Source organism: Typopeltis vanoorti, chromosome 4 (assembly GCF_054136105.1).
Source record: "Typopeltis vanoorti isolate ZY-2024b chromosome 4, IOZ_Tvanoo_1.0, whole genome shotgun sequence".
Classification (NCBI taxonomy): Eukaryota; Metazoa; Arthropoda; class Arachnida; order Uropygi; family Thelyphonidae; genus Typopeltis; species Typopeltis vanoorti.
In genome coordinates, this window is record NC_143552.1 from 111,069,093 (window position 1) to 111,087,555 (window position 18,463).

The 18,463-nt window shown below is 35.0% G+C and overlaps 1 protein-coding gene across 1 annotated transcript in view; it reads right to left on the reverse strand.

The window, feature by feature from the left end:
- Window positions 1–18,463, reverse strand: part of PolrMT (mitochondrial RNA polymerase) — a 603,530-nt gene that overhangs the window by 146,361 nt on the left and 438,706 nt on the right. Inside the window, exon 25 of the mRNA XM_090391417.1 lies at window positions 3,651–3,839. Coding sequence (XP_090247543.1) covers window positions 3,651–3,839 — 189 coding nt within the window. The remainder of the gene's footprint in view (window positions 1–3,650; window positions 3,840–18,463) is intronic.

The window sequence follows — 18,463 nt, forward strand, 5'->3', positions numbered from 1 at the left end:
CTTATTAGATGAACTTTGTGACTTTAACTACGCATTTCTAATAAGGAGAGTAAAACAGTTTAATGATTAGATTAAACTGTTTTAATATTAGAATTAAAGAGGAACTTCTCAACTAAGGGTTCCAGGTAAGAATTATACAAGTACTTGAGAAGAGGCTAAGAAAAAGAGTGGAAGTAAAACCTGGAGGAGATCGAGATAGGCTCAGGCCAAATAAAGATCGCCAAGATCAGATGTTCACTTTATGACAAATATTTAAGAAACTATATTAGCATAACAAGGATCTGTAATTAAGTTTTGTAGATCTGGGCAAAGCTTATGATAAGTTGTCCAGAGAAAAGCTTTTCAAAACACTATACTCGCATGGGGTAAATAGAAACATTATACAGAGCAATTCCTACTCTATATTGAAGTTGTAAGTCAACTGATCAGATCATAGATATGACAGTTCTGAGAAAAATTAGGAGAGTCAACAGATAGAATCAATGGTATTATCATACACCCTCTGTCCAAAAAGAAACCGAACTTCTGATAAAAAATAAAACACAAGCCAATTATAATTATTCAAATCATTTATTTCAATCAATATATACTCTCCCTCACCTTCGATACAGTGTTCGGCATGGTCAATTAATTCGTTAAATGAGTTTTTTATATTGGATTTTGGGATACTGTTGAGGATCGTGGTTACTGCTGCTTGAATGTTTTCAATGGTGCTGTATTGCTTTCCTTTCATCGGCAAATGAAGTCGAGGGAAGAGAAAGAAGTCACAATGTGCTAAATCAGGGTGAATACTGCAAGTGATCCAACACACAAACTTGGTTTTTGCTCAAAAACTGTCTCACAATGTTCGAATGATGAGATGGTGCATCATCATGCAAAAGTGACCAGCTGCCTGCATGACAATATTCAAGCTGTGCATGACGAATTCTCACTATCAATTGCTTCAAAACTTCTAGACAAAACTCACCACTGACCGTTTGGCCAGGCAGAATGAATTTTTTGTGGATAATGCCCTTGGAATTGTAGAAACAAATCAGCATTGTCTTTACTTTTGACTTCTCCAAGCGACTTTTTTTTTGGAAGCACCTCTTCTGGTGGTCTCCACTCAGCATTCTAGTGCTTTGTTTTGGGCTCGTACTCAAAGTACCACATTTCGTCACGTAACAATTGTTTCAAGGAAGTTTGAGTCCTTATGAGCGGTTTAATGAGGTCCTTGCAGTGCTCAATTCGATAAATTTTTTGGGGAACAAATCGCGAATTCAATTTACGAAGGCCCAAACTCTTGGTCAAAATGTTGTGCACAATTGATTTCGGAATCGCCAATTCATCTTCAATCAATCTCACAGATGATTTCGGCTTTTTCTTTGATGAAATCATGCACTTTTAGAATGTTAACTTAGCTCAGTCCAGTTTTTGGATGGCCCAGGTTTCCGTCACCCTCAAGAGTCTCACAACCACTTTGAAATTGCTTAAACCACTCATAAACTTGAGTACGGGATAAGCATTTATCACCGTATGCTTTTTAAAGCATTTCATGGATTTTGGTAAAACATTTACTAAGTTTAACACAAAAGTCAATCGCAGCTGTCTGTTTGAAACTCATTTTCTGACTGTTTATCAAAACATACTGTCCCTCTTGGCTTCTAATGAAACAAATGCATAAACAGTTGACACAACACTAATGAAGGTTGGTGCTTTCGACAACAAAAAGATACAACAGGTGGCAACACTAGTTTCTTCTATTTTTGAAAAGTTTGGTTTCTTTTTGGACAGAAGGAATATTAAAAATGAAAATATTAGGAAAAGAACTTGACATTTTAGCATTCAAGAATGTGTGAGCAGAGCTAATCTAAAGTGCATAGGTCACTTAAACAGAATGAGAGAGGGAAGGTTAGAAAAAACAGGTGTCTGATGCCAAAATGACAGGAAAAAGACCAAGATCTAGGTGGATTGATGTAGTGTCTTAGAAGAGGGAACTATTACATACAGCAATACTGGAGTGCTGACAAGTAATAGACTAATTTGGAGGAAAATTGTCGATAGAATTTTTTTGTGTCAGATGAGAGGAAAAGGGAAGTGACTACACGCTACTCCTGCTGCTGGACCTTGTGCATGCATCTGACAGGATATTGCATGGAATACTATTTATAAATGGAAGTAAATGGGAATGGTATAAAGCTGGCAATATGGATAAGAGAGTGGTTGATTGAAGGATATCAATGAGTGGTATACTGTAGAAGACAAATGACCAGTGGAAAGGCTCTGTGTTTGGGTCATTTCTTCTCACTTTGTATAACAATGATATTGGGAATGAATTCTGGAAAATATCCAGTTAAAGGTGATGTAGAAATTTTATGATGATCTGAACAGACTGGTAATTTTGGCAAATGATGACAGTTATCAGTTCAATGTGTCAAAATATAAAGTTTTTAATTATCAACCACAACATTGCAAAACCATATCAGTGGAACGAGTGAACTAAAAAATGTTAAGACCATAAATGTTGGTGAAGTGGATATAGTTATTTTTTTTTCTTTTGCTGTAACCTTGAATGGGGAGGTTTGGAATGGGGGGGAGGTGCCCAGTGAATCTGGCATACTCATGAAGTAGTCTCCCACACTACATGTACGAAGAAAGGAGACAAAAACCATGCTCTGGGGACCAAACATGGCAATATTGTTGTTGCCACAACAAAGTGAAAGTTATCTACCATCTATGAATTCAAATGGCATTTCCTCTAAGGGAAGAGGGAAGATATATATTTACAACAGAAGTGCTCACCCAACAGCACCCTATTTATGAAAACATTCCACACTGCAGGTAGGAGGGGTCTATATGCTATGCAGTTATATTCTAATTTCATCTATGTAATAGATGGAATTAGACTGCAGGAAACTGAGATTGCTAGGGGTTGGGGGGGGGGGGGAATAAAAGGAGATCTGAAGTTTAGTGGGCATATTCACAAAAGAGAACAAAATATCTCATAGAATCACTTGAATGTTATATAATACACAAAGTGACAAGTAGAAATAAGACTATCATGAACAGATCTGGTCACTTTGGTTTCCTGGTTCTGAGAGTGGCAGAAAGGATCTGAGGTGAGTAGCCGGAATAGTGTTAAGTCTGTTGAATGCTCTCTATGAGGAAAGAGACTGAAGCTTCATGTTTTGAAATTGGCTGACAGATAGGAAAAAGGAAGAATATGATAGAATATGATAAAATATGATACTGTGAATGACTGTTACTAAATAATCAGACTGGTGCAGAGAAGAAATCTTTCAATACATGATAAACAGAATCACCCTTGTTTCTTCCTTTGTTTCCTGATTAGCAAAAACATTCCAAGAACACATGAATATAGAACTTTAGATTTTCTGCTTGGAGAGTGGAGAATGAATGGAATGCATTTCTTTCCAGAAGAGGTTGTAAGTGCTCTATCAGTGAATAAGTTCAGGGAGAAGTATATTAGATACTGCATCAATAACAGTTAATATGAGTCCTCTGCAATGAGTCTTCAGATTTCCTGGAAAGGCTTGTATAATACTATTAATACTACTACTACTACTGCTAATAATAATAATAGTGTTGTAATAAAACAACATTACAACAAATACAAACATGTAATAATTCAATTTCAACTATAAACTGACCTGAATTTTCTTAGTGGATGTAAACATTTTCTCAAGACTTGCAAATGTCTTCTTTGTTAGATAACTTGAAGCTTTCCATTCTATTTCAGATGGAAGGTTTGGAATATCTTTCAGCTGTTTATGTATCTGTAGCTTTGCTCCATATTTTGTTACGCCATATACAACTGTCATCACAGTTTGCTTGACAACCTGCATTTAATAACCAATATTTTATACTATAAATACATTTATAGGAGAAAACATGAGAATTAACAGCTGACATAGGCAGTTTAGTATGTGTCTACCAGTCAGTAGGAAGGCATCATACTAAATGTCTCCCTACAAACTGATAGACGTATTAGAAAATGTAAAAGTTTCAGAAAAATTAGAAAATTACACCTTGAAGAATATACAGATATAGAAGTGTGTTTTCATTAACTCCTATTCAATAAATGAGACATGATTATGAGACATAACAAAGAATACCAACACTGGTTATGCTATTATTACAAAAACTGGATTTAGGAAACACAATATGTTTTTTAATTCATCATCGTCAATTTCCTGCCATGTACCCTCAAGGGGTGTACAGGATATGCCAGTACTACATGAAAAAAATTACATCATTACTAACTTCCTATCTACAATTTTCCTCCAAATCAGTCTGTTATTTGTCAAGACTCCAACATTATCAGATCTTATATTTCTATCGTCTAAGGCACTTTGTACCGTATCAATCCACCTATATCTTGGTCTTCCTCTGGGTCGTTTTGCTGCCAACCTGGCAGAGAACACTTGTTTTACTAATCTTTCTTCGTCCATTCTGTTTAAGTGACCATACCACCTGAGATTAGTTCTGCTAACGCATTCCTGGATGCTGACAATGTCAAGTTCTTTCCTAATATCTTCGTTTTTAATATGATATTGCCTTTGATGCCATCTGTTCATGCCTATAATCTTTCTTAGGACTCTCATATCTGCGGTCTCTAGTCTTTGGTCAAGTGTTTTACTTCTGACCCAACTCTCAGATCCATAAGTTAAAACTGGTTTGAACACTGTCTTGTATACAGCTAATTAAGTGTTCCGACTAATTTCTTTCTTATTCCATATGAATTTATTCAATTGACTTCCTACTATACCAGCTTTGCTGATTCTGTTGTCTATTTCTATATTTAATTTACCATCTTCAGTAAAAATCGTGCCTAAGTAGCTGAAATGTTTTACTTGTTCCACAGGTTCTCCATTCACAACACAGTTGACATTTTCAATGATTTTGCCTATTTTCATTGTCTTTTTATTGCTGACCTTCATACCATATCTATTACAACAGTTATTCAATTTAATCAGAGAATCTTACAGATTTGTAGCAGATTTATTTAGAAGTATGACATCATCCACATAAAGCAAAGAGCTGACATTAACATCTCCAATTTTGAAATCATGCTTAATACCACTTTCCTTCATAATGTGATCCATATAGATAATGAATAACAGAGGGGATAATGTATATCCTTGTCTCACACCAGATTTAACATTAAACCATCTTCCTGTACTTCCTTCAATTCTGACTGCTGACATACAACTCAAATAAAGACTAAGTTTTGCTTAATATAATGCCCCATTGACACCATATAACTGTAGCGTATTGAATAGCTTCTCTCTTGGTACCTTGTCATATGCCTTTTCCACATCGACAAAACTTAAATATAGATCTTTGTTATATTCCCATGCTTTCTCAACTATTTGTCGTCAAGTGAAGATCTGATCCTGACAGCCTCTATTTGGCCTGAATCCAGCTTGTTCTTCACCAAGCTTTTCTTCCACAATTCTTCTCAACCGTTTCTCAAGTATACTTGCATAGATTTTGCCAGAAACACTCAGTAGGGAAATACCTCTGTAATTCTCACATTCAGTTTTATTTCCCTTTTTATATATGGGTACTATGAGAGCTCTACTGCAATCATCGGGAATTTGTCCCTCTGTCCAGGCTTTCTGAACTATGCAGTGTAGCCACTGTAAGACTCTTATACCACCATACTTCAGCATTTCTGGTCGAATATCATCTACTCCTGCTGCCTTTCCACATTTTAAGTCTTTGATGGCTTTTTCTACTTCAAGTATGGATATGTATTCCTGACTGCATGCCTGGTCAGTGTTTTTTACCACTGTGCTGTTGTCATCACTGCTTGTTTCATTTAGCAGTTTTTCAAAGTAATTATTCCATACTTCAAGAATATCTTTTTCTCCCGTTTTCATGTCCCCTTTATCATCTCTAACTCCTTTTACAGCACTCTTTCCTCCATTCCTAAACTTCTTCAGCAACCTCCAGAATATTTTGCCACCTTCTTTGATATTTATTTTCTATGTTCTTACCAAAGTTCTCCCATGACTTTTGTTTAGCTAGTTTTACACAGTGTTTAGCATTCTTGCATTTGTCTCTGTATTCTCTAAGAGCACAAGCTGACTTATTTGACAGGAACTTTTGATATCTTTTCTTCTTTTCCTTCACTGCCTCTTTAACTTCCTGTGTCCACCAGGGAGTTCTGATTTTTTTATCCTTGCACACAACCTCACCACATGCCTCTCTGTCAGAAATCAATCAATGTTTTTTTCAGAGTTTGCCACCGAATCTCCAAGGTTTAATTCCTGTTCTCAAACTCTTTCATTTATTCTTCAATAATCTTTGTGTATTTTAGTCTACAGTTCAGTTCATATCTGAGAGCTGCTCAACTTTTATCCGCTTTAAAACTTTCTTACATGTTATTCTTTTCAATATGAAATTCAATTTTATCCTGCTCAAGACTAAATAGTGATCACTTCCAATTTCAAATCCTCTGTACACTCTGGTGTCCTGCACCAGGGAGAAAACATCACTATCAACAATAACATAGTCAAAGAGACTTTTCTTATTCCTTGCCTCTTCTCTCCATGTGAATTTGTGCACATTTTTATGTTGGAACATGGTGTTAGTAATAACCAGTCCATGTCCTGAGGAGAAATCCAACAGATATTTGCCATTATTATTAGCTTTGCTCTTTTCTCCAAATTTTCCCAAAATAGTTTTGTATGTCTCACAATCATTTCCTACTCTGCTATTTAGATCCCCAACCAGGACCAACTTTTCCTTTTTCATTGTGTCAGTTGCTTTTTCTAAAGCCTCAAAAAATTCCTCCACTTCTACCTTAGTAGAACCTTCTGTGAGACCATAGGCACAAATAAGTCTCATTGTGCAGTTACCCATTCTCATATTTGCCCACATTACTCTACTTAAGACTGACTGCCATTCAAGAAGATTAGCCTCGTATTTTGTGTTGAATACTATGGCTATTCCTTTTTTTCCTTGATTGTCATTGCCTGAATATAACATTTTGTATTTATTGCTCAGAAAGATCTCACCAGTTTTTGTCTTTTTTGTTTCAGTCACCCCTATTATGTCGATCTGGTACTGATCTAATTTCTCAGCTAGCTCCATTTCTTTGCCACTCAGGCTTCTTATGTTGATAGTATCGATCTTTAACTCTGGTGATGTTGAGTTGGGGTTTGTTTTCAGATTTGTTCCAGTAGCTGACTTTTCGCTGTTCGCCCTGGTACCCTGGCGAAAACAATGGGGGCCTTGTAATAACCAGTCAATGTAATAATCGTGTTGTACCATCATTTTTTATTTTGGTTTAACCAATAAGAATACAATTTGGTCGGCTAAATCCCAAATTGCCAGCCCATCCTCATTCATTCAGTATCCAAGTAGATACCCAACAGGGTGCACCACGAGAAGGTGAGGATTGGACATTAGGTCAGAAGCCCTGGTCGGTTCTCCGCATTCCTTTAAAGGCTATGTGGAGGTCTCCTCTCAGTTATACAACTTTGACCCTTAAGCACTGTTTTTTTTTTTTTTTATTTTTTTTAATAAAATATAACAGATGCTAAGAAAACACGTTTTATGCGGTTTCACAAAAAAAAGTTTGGAAACAAAATGGAATGACTATCAAAATAAGTTAGACCATATCATTTAATTTAAAATGCACATTTTTATTTATTAATTTTCTCAGTGGTAAAGACTATTGTTAGAAGCTTGTTCTGAAATGTTATGTTGTTATCAGTGACATTAACAATATAAAAATACTCCAGTTTATTTATGTTTATGTTTCTAAGGAAGGAACAAAAAAGACTAATTAATATAGCTAAAAAAGTTCTCTTTTTCTATTACTTTGCAATAATTTGGAAACAAGTTTCTGATTCAACTGATCACTTACCATCATTTATATGGCAAGTGATGAGTCAGGTAATCAGATGATATTGCCAAGTTTCAGGTAGAGAGGGTTAATATTAACAACTCATGAACTGTATCTAATTTCAGAATATTTGAACCTTATTCCACATTCAAAATAAACATAATTTCTAATGCAATTATGAAAATTAATACAAAATTTGTTGGTTGTGTACTCCAGTGAGCTTTATGGCTGTCCATGCTGAATAAAATACCTTAATGATTATATGTTGAGAGTCTTTTGTGAAGCTACAGCACAAAGGCAACTACTTCAAATGACAGAAGTTGACTGAATTTGCTAGGAAACATGCTCTAAAAAACATGCAAAGCACGCACGCACGCACGCACGCACACACACACACACACACACACACACACACACACACACACGCACGCACGCACGCACGCACGCACACACAGAGAGAGAGAGAGAGAGAGAAAATAAATATGTATACTGATCTAGGTTATCATATCTTCTCTCCAAAGAATAGGCTGTGGGTTTGAATTTTTGCTCTAGAGTCTGTTTAGTTAAGAGGATTTCCAGATTTCCTTAGTCTCAGTCATCCCATGATAGTAATACTAATGTACCACAGGCTAACATCCTTTCATAAATAGGATAACAATATATATATATATAAATAATAATATATATATATATATATAAATAATAATAAACAAATAATAGAAAAAGCAGAAGAAAACTAATTGCCTCTCTGTTTAGCCTTTATTGATTATGAAAAAGTATGTGATTCCATCAAAACTAATGCAATAATCAAAGCACTCCAGAATCAGGGAATTCCTGGAGAATATATAGACTTCCCCCAGGAAATATACCACACAGCAACAATCCAACTTCACACGAGGAGCAATAAAATATTAATTGAAAAAGTGTATGACAAGGAGACTCTCTATCACCCAAAATCTTTACAGCAGTCCTTCAAGAAATATTTAACAATATAAACTGGACAAACTTTGGTATGAAAATTAATAACAGAAATTTAACACACCTAAGATATGCAGATGATATTATAATTTTTGCAAACACTCCAGAAGACCTTAATATAATGATAGAAGACCTATATCATGAAAGCAGAAAAATGGCCTAAAAATAAACAGAGAAAAAACTAAAATCATGTTTAATCATTTTGTAACACCAAAAAACATAATAATAGAAAACAATTTCTTGGAAAGAGTCTCTTCATATTTAGGTCATCTTATTGATCTAAACTGTGGAAACAATTTAGATCAATGTAGATTCTAAAAGGAAATAAATAGAAGAGTTCAACTTGCCTGGAGTGCATTCAGAAAATTGAAAAACATTTTTCAAAACAATGATGTCCGACTGTTTAAAAAGGAAGACATTTAATCAGTGTATACTTCCAGTCATCACATATGGTTGTGAAACTTGGTCTCTAACAAAAGCACTGACATATAAACTAGCAACAACTCAAAGGAAAATGGAGAGGCTGATGCTAGGCATCACATTAAAAAATAAGAAATGAAGCACTTATGGAAATTGGCTGGACATCTATCCAGAAGAGAAGATGAGCGATGGACCACCATACTAACAAACTGAATTCCAAAAGAAGGGAAACAAGGCCGAGAACATCCTAAAAGAAGGTCGAGTGATGAATTGTCAAATTTTGTAGAGGAAAATTGATCAACCATTAAAAACAGAGAAAGGTAGAAGGAACTGGGAGAGGCCTTCATCCAGCAGTGGACAGAAAATGGCTGAAAAGAAGAAGATAATATATATAAACGGTACTGCTTAAAGGTCAAAGTTACATAATGCAGAGGAGACTTCCTCATAGCTTTTAAGGAATGACAAGAACTGATCTAATAAACTGGCAACTTCTGATCCAATGTCCAATCCTTACTTTTACATGGTGTGCCCTCTCAGTGGGTATCTGCTGGATACTGAATGAACAGGAATGGGCTGGCAATTTAGGACTTTACTGACTAAATTCTATTCTATATTAGCTTAAAGCAGAAACAATCATGATGGTACAATATAAACAAATTTCAAAAGTACAATAAAAACAAATATTGGGAGTTGCATGGGAGAAGCATTAACTGAATGGGTGTCAAACTAACAGATGAACTAGAGAAGTATCATGTTGAGATAAGTGCCATTACTGAGAAAAAGGAGACTAAAAACAGGTGACATTTTGTTAAACAATTAATATGTTACACTCAAGAAATAGTGAGGAGGGAACAGCTATATGATTCAACACTAAATCCAATAATATAATTAAATGGTATGAAAATATGAAGAAAAACTTCATGATTAACAGACAAATTCAAGTAGCATAATATGAGTGCATTTCAAAATAGGGAGGTGAATAATGTTGTGTGCCTATGGTTCCAATGAAGTTCTCCTAAGGAAGAAGAGGAGGAATTTTTCTAGTCATTATTGAGAATGCAACTGACATAAGAAAAAATAAATAAATAAAATTGTTTGGGGGAAAATTCAGAGGAAAGCACAAAGCTAATAACAATGGTTAAGTATCTGATAGTTTTCTCTACATGACAACACCATGTTCCAACATAAACATGCTCACATTCACAAGAGAAGACACAAGAAATAGAAGTGTTGTATTATTGTAGACAGCAATATCTTCATGCAAGTTCAAGACACGAGTATATAAGGGATTAGAAATAAGTAGTTATCACCATTTAGTTTTGAGTAGGATAAAAATGAGTATCATACTAAAAAAAAAAAATGTAAGAAAGTTTTAAAAATAATCAACATTAAGCAGATTTCAGAGACAAACTATAGACTCAAATATACAAATATTATTGAAGAAAAATTAAGAGAGTTTGAAACAAGAACCAGACTTTGGAGTGTAAGTAGCAAACTTTTAAAATAACTCACATTTGAATCAGTCAGGGAGGCATATGGTGACGTGGTTTTCAAGGACAGGAAAATTTGGACTTCAGTGTAGACTCAAAAAGTTAAAGAAAAGAATAGCATAGCAAAACTTGCAAGAAATTAATTTCAGTTACAAAAAAAAAAAGTTTTAATTAGTTGACCAGTGTAATTATTACATGCAACACACACACCAGTACCTTTCATTACAAAGTGTAGAAATATATCCTTTCCTTCATGCTTACATGATGATCAGAATACAACTTAGAAATTATGGAAACAGCTACTGTGTTAGAGTAAAACTTCAGTTTAATATAAACCAAAATAATCACTCGACGTTTCAACCTTCACATTAATAAAAATAGGTCATCACCTGGAGTATACACACACACACATATATATATATATATATATATATATATATATGTATATATATACAGAGAAACAAGCTGCACTACAATCTACATGGTATGCTAAAGGTCAACTACTGGTCAACGGTTATAACTATTGGCCTTACCTCTAGTGAATAAAAGAAAGGATAATTAAAGGAAATAAGCAGGGTAGCATTAAAATTTCATCATATGTCAATATTGGCTAATGTAGAAAGAAAAGAGTACAAATGATACTGGTCAAGAAATTAAGTTTAATGTCAAAAGTTTCAAATAATACTCATATGGCAAGGGCAATCAACAATAACAATGAACAAGGATTTACTGCTTTAAGTAAATCAAGATAATATAATCCAATGGCCTAAGATATGGGAATTGATGTAAGGGCTGAAAAATGCAATGTCCTTTATTTGAGTAGTAAAAATCAGAGATAAAACTTAAAAAAAAAATAGTGATAATGAAAAGTGTCATATGATAGACCAATACGAATTTTTTTTTCTAAGATTAACAACTGCCTGTACTGCTATTTCATTAATTTATAAGAAATTAGTACCTGACAGGTACTAAATCAGTAATCATTATGGGTGACTTAAATTATCCAAATATAATTAGGTAGAAGAGAAATTTCATAAGAGTGAAGGATATTTTAATGAGCTGTTGAGAGAGAACTTTCTCAAATAGCATGTGAAAGAGGAAACTAAAGGAGGTCAAAGGGTATCAGATTTTATCATAGTGTCAGAACGGGTCAAAGCTAAGAATGACAATGTTTTGGCACCAGCTGGTGAAATTGATTATGTTACACTGTTTAGTGAAGTAGATAACTATATGGATGCCCAAATAAGGACAGATTACATGCTAAACTACAAAGCAGGAAATTATGACGAACTTAGGAAATATTATGTTTGGTCCCATTTTTACTGAATGGGAAAGATATTAGTAATGCATGTGAAGCTTTAAAAAAAATGTGCTTAAATGAGGTAGTATCTGAACATGTTCCTAGTGTTTGAAAAAAAAATAGGGTAATACATAAAGTGTAGGTCAGAAAAGTTACAAGCATTGAACTGAAAGTTAAATTGGAGTACAAACAGAAACTGGCTCTGCAGGCTAAAGGCAATCCAAAAGAATTGCATTGCTTTGCCACAAGTAAAAGAAAAAAATGAATGCAGCTAGTGCCTTGGTGTCAGAAACAGATGAGACAGTTCAAGTAATGAGTGCTTACTTAAGTGAACTTCAGTTAAGCCCTATAAACTTGGTGTATGCAACAGGGTGAATAGTGCTACCAGTACACTGAAGTCCTATTCATCATGTTGCATACACAAGATTGAGATTGCACAGGAATGAGGTTCAAGAGCTGCTGCATAAGAATTCAGCAAAAGGGATAAATGAGATATCAGCACATATGGTAAAGGCACATGCTCAGCTGAATTGGCTAGGCTCTTGACATGTTTGTATAACTTGAATCTTAGCTCAGAAAAGATCCTATAGGAATGGAAATAATATATTACAGTTCCAGTGTACAACAGCAGAGTAAAAACGGACATGTCTAACTAGTGACTCATTTTTGAAATTATGGATTCTACAACCGTGTTAAAATAATTCTTTTTATTATCCCAACGTTTTGATCTTCATGTCAAGATCATCATCAGGAGCATACATAAATATACAAGACAAGCTGTGTTACATTTCAAACCGTAAGCTAGAGAAACAATGATTTGATCACATGCTACTCACTGGCATGACCTCTAGCGAAAAAAAAAAAAAAAACAAACAAAAAAACATCAAGCTAGATTTAATTCATGATTGCATGAATAAACATGATTTTTTAACGATACCTGCGACATAATGATTAGAAATATATACACATTAACACAAGAATAATGTTTAATTCGCCAAATATTTCAGAGTCTGAATATTACAGACCATCTTCAGTGGCTACATAGGAATAGTTTTAAAAAACAAAGTGGAATATGAAATTGATCATTCATACATAGAACACGTTGCGTGATGTCATATCGCCAAAAAAAATAAAAATAATAATAAAAAAAAACATAATTAAAGATATTAATTCAGTAATTCATATAATGATCTTAAATAACATTATACTGATAAAAAAAACATCCTAACTTGAATCGTAATGACTGTATATCTATATCAAAAATTTGGGAAAGTTTAATCAGGATAACACATTAAATTTTTTTTTACTCTTCAGGGCATGATCAGAAAGGCCAGCTTCACCATAATTATTATATTTGATGTGGTGTTTATATTCTTTTTGTCTGATAGGAATTGTGCGTCCTGTTTCTCCTATGTATGGTATGTTGCAGGTGCAGTAAATACGGTATACTCCAGGGTGGGCCAGAGGAGGGAGTGGGGTCTTTGGATGAGTTGAGTAAGCTTTTTAATTTTGCAGGAGGTTTAAAAGTGGCTTTGAGGTTGTATTTTTGTAGTACTCTGTTTATTTTGTCTGATGTACCTTTAATATAGGGGAATGGCTATAGTTTTACTGTAGTCTGGTTTGTGTTTGTTTTTTATTGAGGTCTTGTAGAAAATTTTGTTAATAGTGTTGGCTGTATCCATTTTTTTGAAAAGTATTGCTGATCACTTTAAATTCGTTTTTCAGTGCCTGTTCATTGGAGCAGATCTTCATAGCCCTGTTTTTTAGAGTACTGTTGACACCTAGTTTTTGTGTTGGGTGGTGGTAGGAGTTTATGTATATATATTGGCCAATATATGTCAGTTTCCGGTAAACAGTGAAGGAAAGATTGCCCGAGGGAAGACGTGTGACAAGTGTATCTAGAAACGGCAGTGTGTTATGTTTTTCAATCTTAATTGTGAACTATATGCATTTGTGTTGCTTGTTTTAGTGGCTAAGGAATGTGTCTAGTGTCTGGCGGCCATGAGACCAGATCGCAAAAACATCGTCAACGTATCCAAGCCAGACTTTGGGTTTTAAAGGGGAGGAACCTAAAGCAAGTTGTTCAAAATGTTCCATATAAAAGTTAGCGATCGGGGGGTAATGGCGAGCCCATGGCTGTGCCTTCTTTTTGTAGGTAGAAAGCGTTTTGCCATACAAAATAACCAGAATGTAATACCTGTGCAAAGAGCGCCGTGATATCTGGAGGAAATTTGTTCTGTAAAAGAAGAATTGTGTCATTGATTGGGACATTCGTAAAGTGGGCAGGACGTCAAAACTGACTAATAGATAATCTTTTTCTAATGTAATGTCTTTGATGATGTTTATGAAGTGTTGTGTGTTTTTGATATAGGAGGGGGAATGACCTACCAGCTCCTTGAGTGTTGCTGCTAATTTTTTGGCTAAGTAATAAGTCAGGCTATCAATCCCTTCGACTATAGGCCTTAGCAATGTGTTTTCTTTGTGAATTTTCGGTAGCCCGTAAATTCTCAGGGAATGAGCATAGTGTGGAAATTGTTTTTTGATCGTATCTTCAGGCCATGTGGTAATTGACTTAAGCAGATTCTCTGTTTTCTTTTTTATTCTATTAGTTGGGTTATAGTTAATAATTGGTATGTGTTATTGTCTGAGCCCAGCAGATTCATTTTTTCTACATACGTGGTTCAGTTTAAGATAACAGTGGCACTTCCTTTATCTGCTCTGGTTATTAAGATGTTTGGATTTGACTTTAGTGATTTTATCGCTGTTAATTCGTGCTTGTTATTGTTTTGTTTTGATTTAAAATGTTGGTGGTTTCTAAACGTATTTTTTCTGTTATGTTATTTGGGATAAATCTTAGGCCTCTTTCAATATTACAAATAAATTCAAGTTTGTTTAAGAAAGCACTAACTAGTGACCTATCAGAATCTCAGAGTTGATTTGAAAGAAGTTGGGTGAGTGCACAGGATGCCAAAATTTTACAGGATGATTTGGATAGTTTGGAGGACTGGGATAGGGAAAATGGATGTCAATTTAATGTGGCAAAGTGTAAGGTTATGCATTTTGGGGTGAAAAGAATAGCAGCAGTATATCACATTGGTGGAACCGTACTCCAGGAGATTGATGAGACTAGGGATTTGAAGTTCAGGGGGGCACATTGCAAAAGTGGCTAAATTAGCTCATCAAATCACTTGGTTGCTGAAAAATACTTTAAGAAGCAGAGACAAACAAGTTATTGTTCCTCTATATCAAGCCTTGATAAGACCCCATCTCGACTATTGTGCCCAGATATGGGAGCCAGGGTTTCTTCTGGATGGGGAGGATCCAGAGACGAGTGACCAAGATGATAGCAGGTCTGCGGAATGAACCTTATGAGAACAGGCTGAAGATTTGTGGGTTGCAAAAATTGGTCGATAGGTGGAAAATAGGTGATATGATTGAGACATTCAAATTACTGAAGGGTTTCTATAAGATTAATCCAGAAGATATGTTTGAGAATAGGACTGGTGGTGGGAGGACTAGGGGCCATACATGGAAGCTGGGCAAGAATGTGGTTAGCAGCGGTGTTAGAGCTAGGTTTTTTACTCGGAGAGTGGTGAATGAGTGGAATAAGCTGCCAGAGTTTGTTGTGGGTGCTATGACAGTGAATGAGTTCAAGGCGAGGTATGATAGATACTGTGTGAATGCCGAATAGTTGTTCTTGACATGATGTTAGGGCCTCCCTCGATGAGTCTGTAGACTCCTTGGAGTTGCCCGGAATAATAATAATAATAATAATATCACCTCCAGGGAGTCCAAAGACTCATCGAGGGAGAGCACCTACTCCACAACTCTCGTCTCCACTATTCAACCCACCAACTACAATGAACTGCAACTACTTTCATCATCCACACCAACGCCATCTACCGGTGATCACCACTACTGGCATTTTTCACAGACAATGACAAACATCCATGCCTACGGTGGGATTCGAACCCATAGCCTTTTGGTTGGAGAGCAGATACGGCAACCACTCAGCCAGCCAGGCCAGCTGGCCGAGTGGTTGTAAAAATTTTGCAAAATTCTTAAACTTCTAACATGACACTAAAAAATACAGAACACATTACATTCAGACACATAATGAAATTACACTTTATGGGATTACATGCATGCATGCATGCAAGTATTTTCGTACAAATAGGCAACCTTGTGTATTTGCCATTTGGGCTAAAGCTCAGGAAAGTTGTTACCACACCTTGTTCAAAATGAGACATCTGTTTGACTATAATTATTTTGATTTAGAAGATATGCCACCTCTAGAAACATCTCTGAAATATACAATGAATTCAGCACTTGAATTTCTTAATAAAATGATCGCAACCAATAACTAGCTGAGCTAGTCCAAATTTTTTTAAATCTACATCTTCAGTGTGCTTTTTGTCTTAAAGAACAGTCTTGTTTAAATATGATATTAACACCCCAATCGGCTAGGACGTCTATAGACGTTCAGCAAAATCTGGATATGATTCTGTAACACCTATTGATTAACATGGATAAGAAGTGCAATTTGTTATCACTATTTCATCCACCATGACCAATAGAGAGGTTAATGCTAACAAACTCCTGGAAAAGAAGTGGTTTTGTTGATCTTTAGAAGAGCTCAAATTTTATTTATAAGTTTGAATGTAGTTCTGATATTTTATAAGTTTTAGCAACCAAGCTATTTTATCAGTTGTGCCTCAAAGAGAGATATGAAGCTATTGTTTTAAAGCATAACATCTTTACAGTCATGAAACTTTGTACAAGAATATTATCATATGAGTCATGTCGAAGTTTCTGGAACAAAAAATATGTATACACTGGAATGCAAATAAATAATTTACAAACTAAAATTAATTATTTTCAAGCCAAGGTTTCACTAGCTAGCATTATCAGAGGCACTTTAACAATAAACAGTCATTCAAGACAGAACAAAATGACTGCGAGAACAACGACACTCATGTGCATAGAGGGTGAGAGTGGCACTCTTCATGGTGATTTCTGTTGTTAATGCTGATGGAAAGATAGAGCAGTGCATCAAAATCTATGCAAGAAACTGCACTGCTTCCAGAAATAGTTTCTGTGTTTGAAATTGAATTTGTGATGTAACCTTCTAGCTTTCTTCCATCTGATGAAATGGTCTTCCTCCAAGACATGTTGTGTTAGTCTGCTTTTGGTTATCCATACTGGGTGTGTTTTTTATGTTTTTTTCTGACGAAGACAGACCATCCTGCTTTCTGATTAATTTTAGTCAGTAAATTAATCAATAAACAATAAACAATATTGTATGAGGAACTAAATTGATGACATGGATAACATTATATGAAAAATAATTTATTACCATAACATTTTTGTCCATGTTTCAAGTTATTCTCACTTATCATGAAATTATTGGAATAAAAGTAAACATAACAGAAAAGATATTCAACAATGCAACAGCAATACAGTAAGGGTGTCAACGGTCAATTAATACTAAAGCCCAAATAGTGCGATGTAAATATAAAATAAATAAATAAATAAATAAATAAAAATTAAATTTTATTTTTATGGCTATTTAGCCTATTTTTGTTTAGGAGTATCCCTTTTCTTATAATGTCATTGGCTTTTTACTCAAATTTTAGAGCATTACTGACGTTTTATATGGACAGATATATGAAGAATATATAGGAAGAAACTGGATATACCTTTGTGGGATGTTGCTGTCTGTCTTCTTTTTCAGTGCCATCTCAGCGTATGGCGACGTACATTAATTGTTGAAGGAAGAAAGTATGATCTGAATGGAAGGGGGGAGGGTCAGAAAAGTGGAATATGAGAGATGTGAGAGAATTATTGGTGAGGCAAGAGGTATGCAAACTTTTTTGAAAAACCAGGTTTTTTTTATATTTTTTAAATTATTAAAGGTGGGCAGAGAATACTTTGGGATGGAGTGAACATAGAAACTTTAGGGGAAGGAGAATGATATTATGGAATAGGATCAGGGATGAGAGAACGGGGGTGTGAGCCATTTCGACAGTGCATCCTCTTCAGAGCTCGTGGGGGAAGTGGAGGCTATGTCATGCCGGCTTGGTGTTTCTGTCTTTGGTGTATCTGTGTTGTATTTTATTGGTCAGAGTCTTGACCTAATTTTTATGTTATGGAGCTTCCAACTCTCAGAAATTATGTAGGGCCAGTGGCTCTTTATTGAGTTTTTGTCACATTTAATGGCTATCGTTTCCAATATTCTAAGCATTGTTTCATTTTCCTGTATGTCTACTATTATGGCCTTGTAGATTTGCAGGGTATGTTTCTGTTCAAGAGCGTGGACAGCTATTTCTGTTTTACCTGTATTTTGTATTCTGTTTTTCTTTTGGTTGTCGAGTTTTTTATTGTTTACTATTCTTTTTGTTATTCAATTGTTATTCC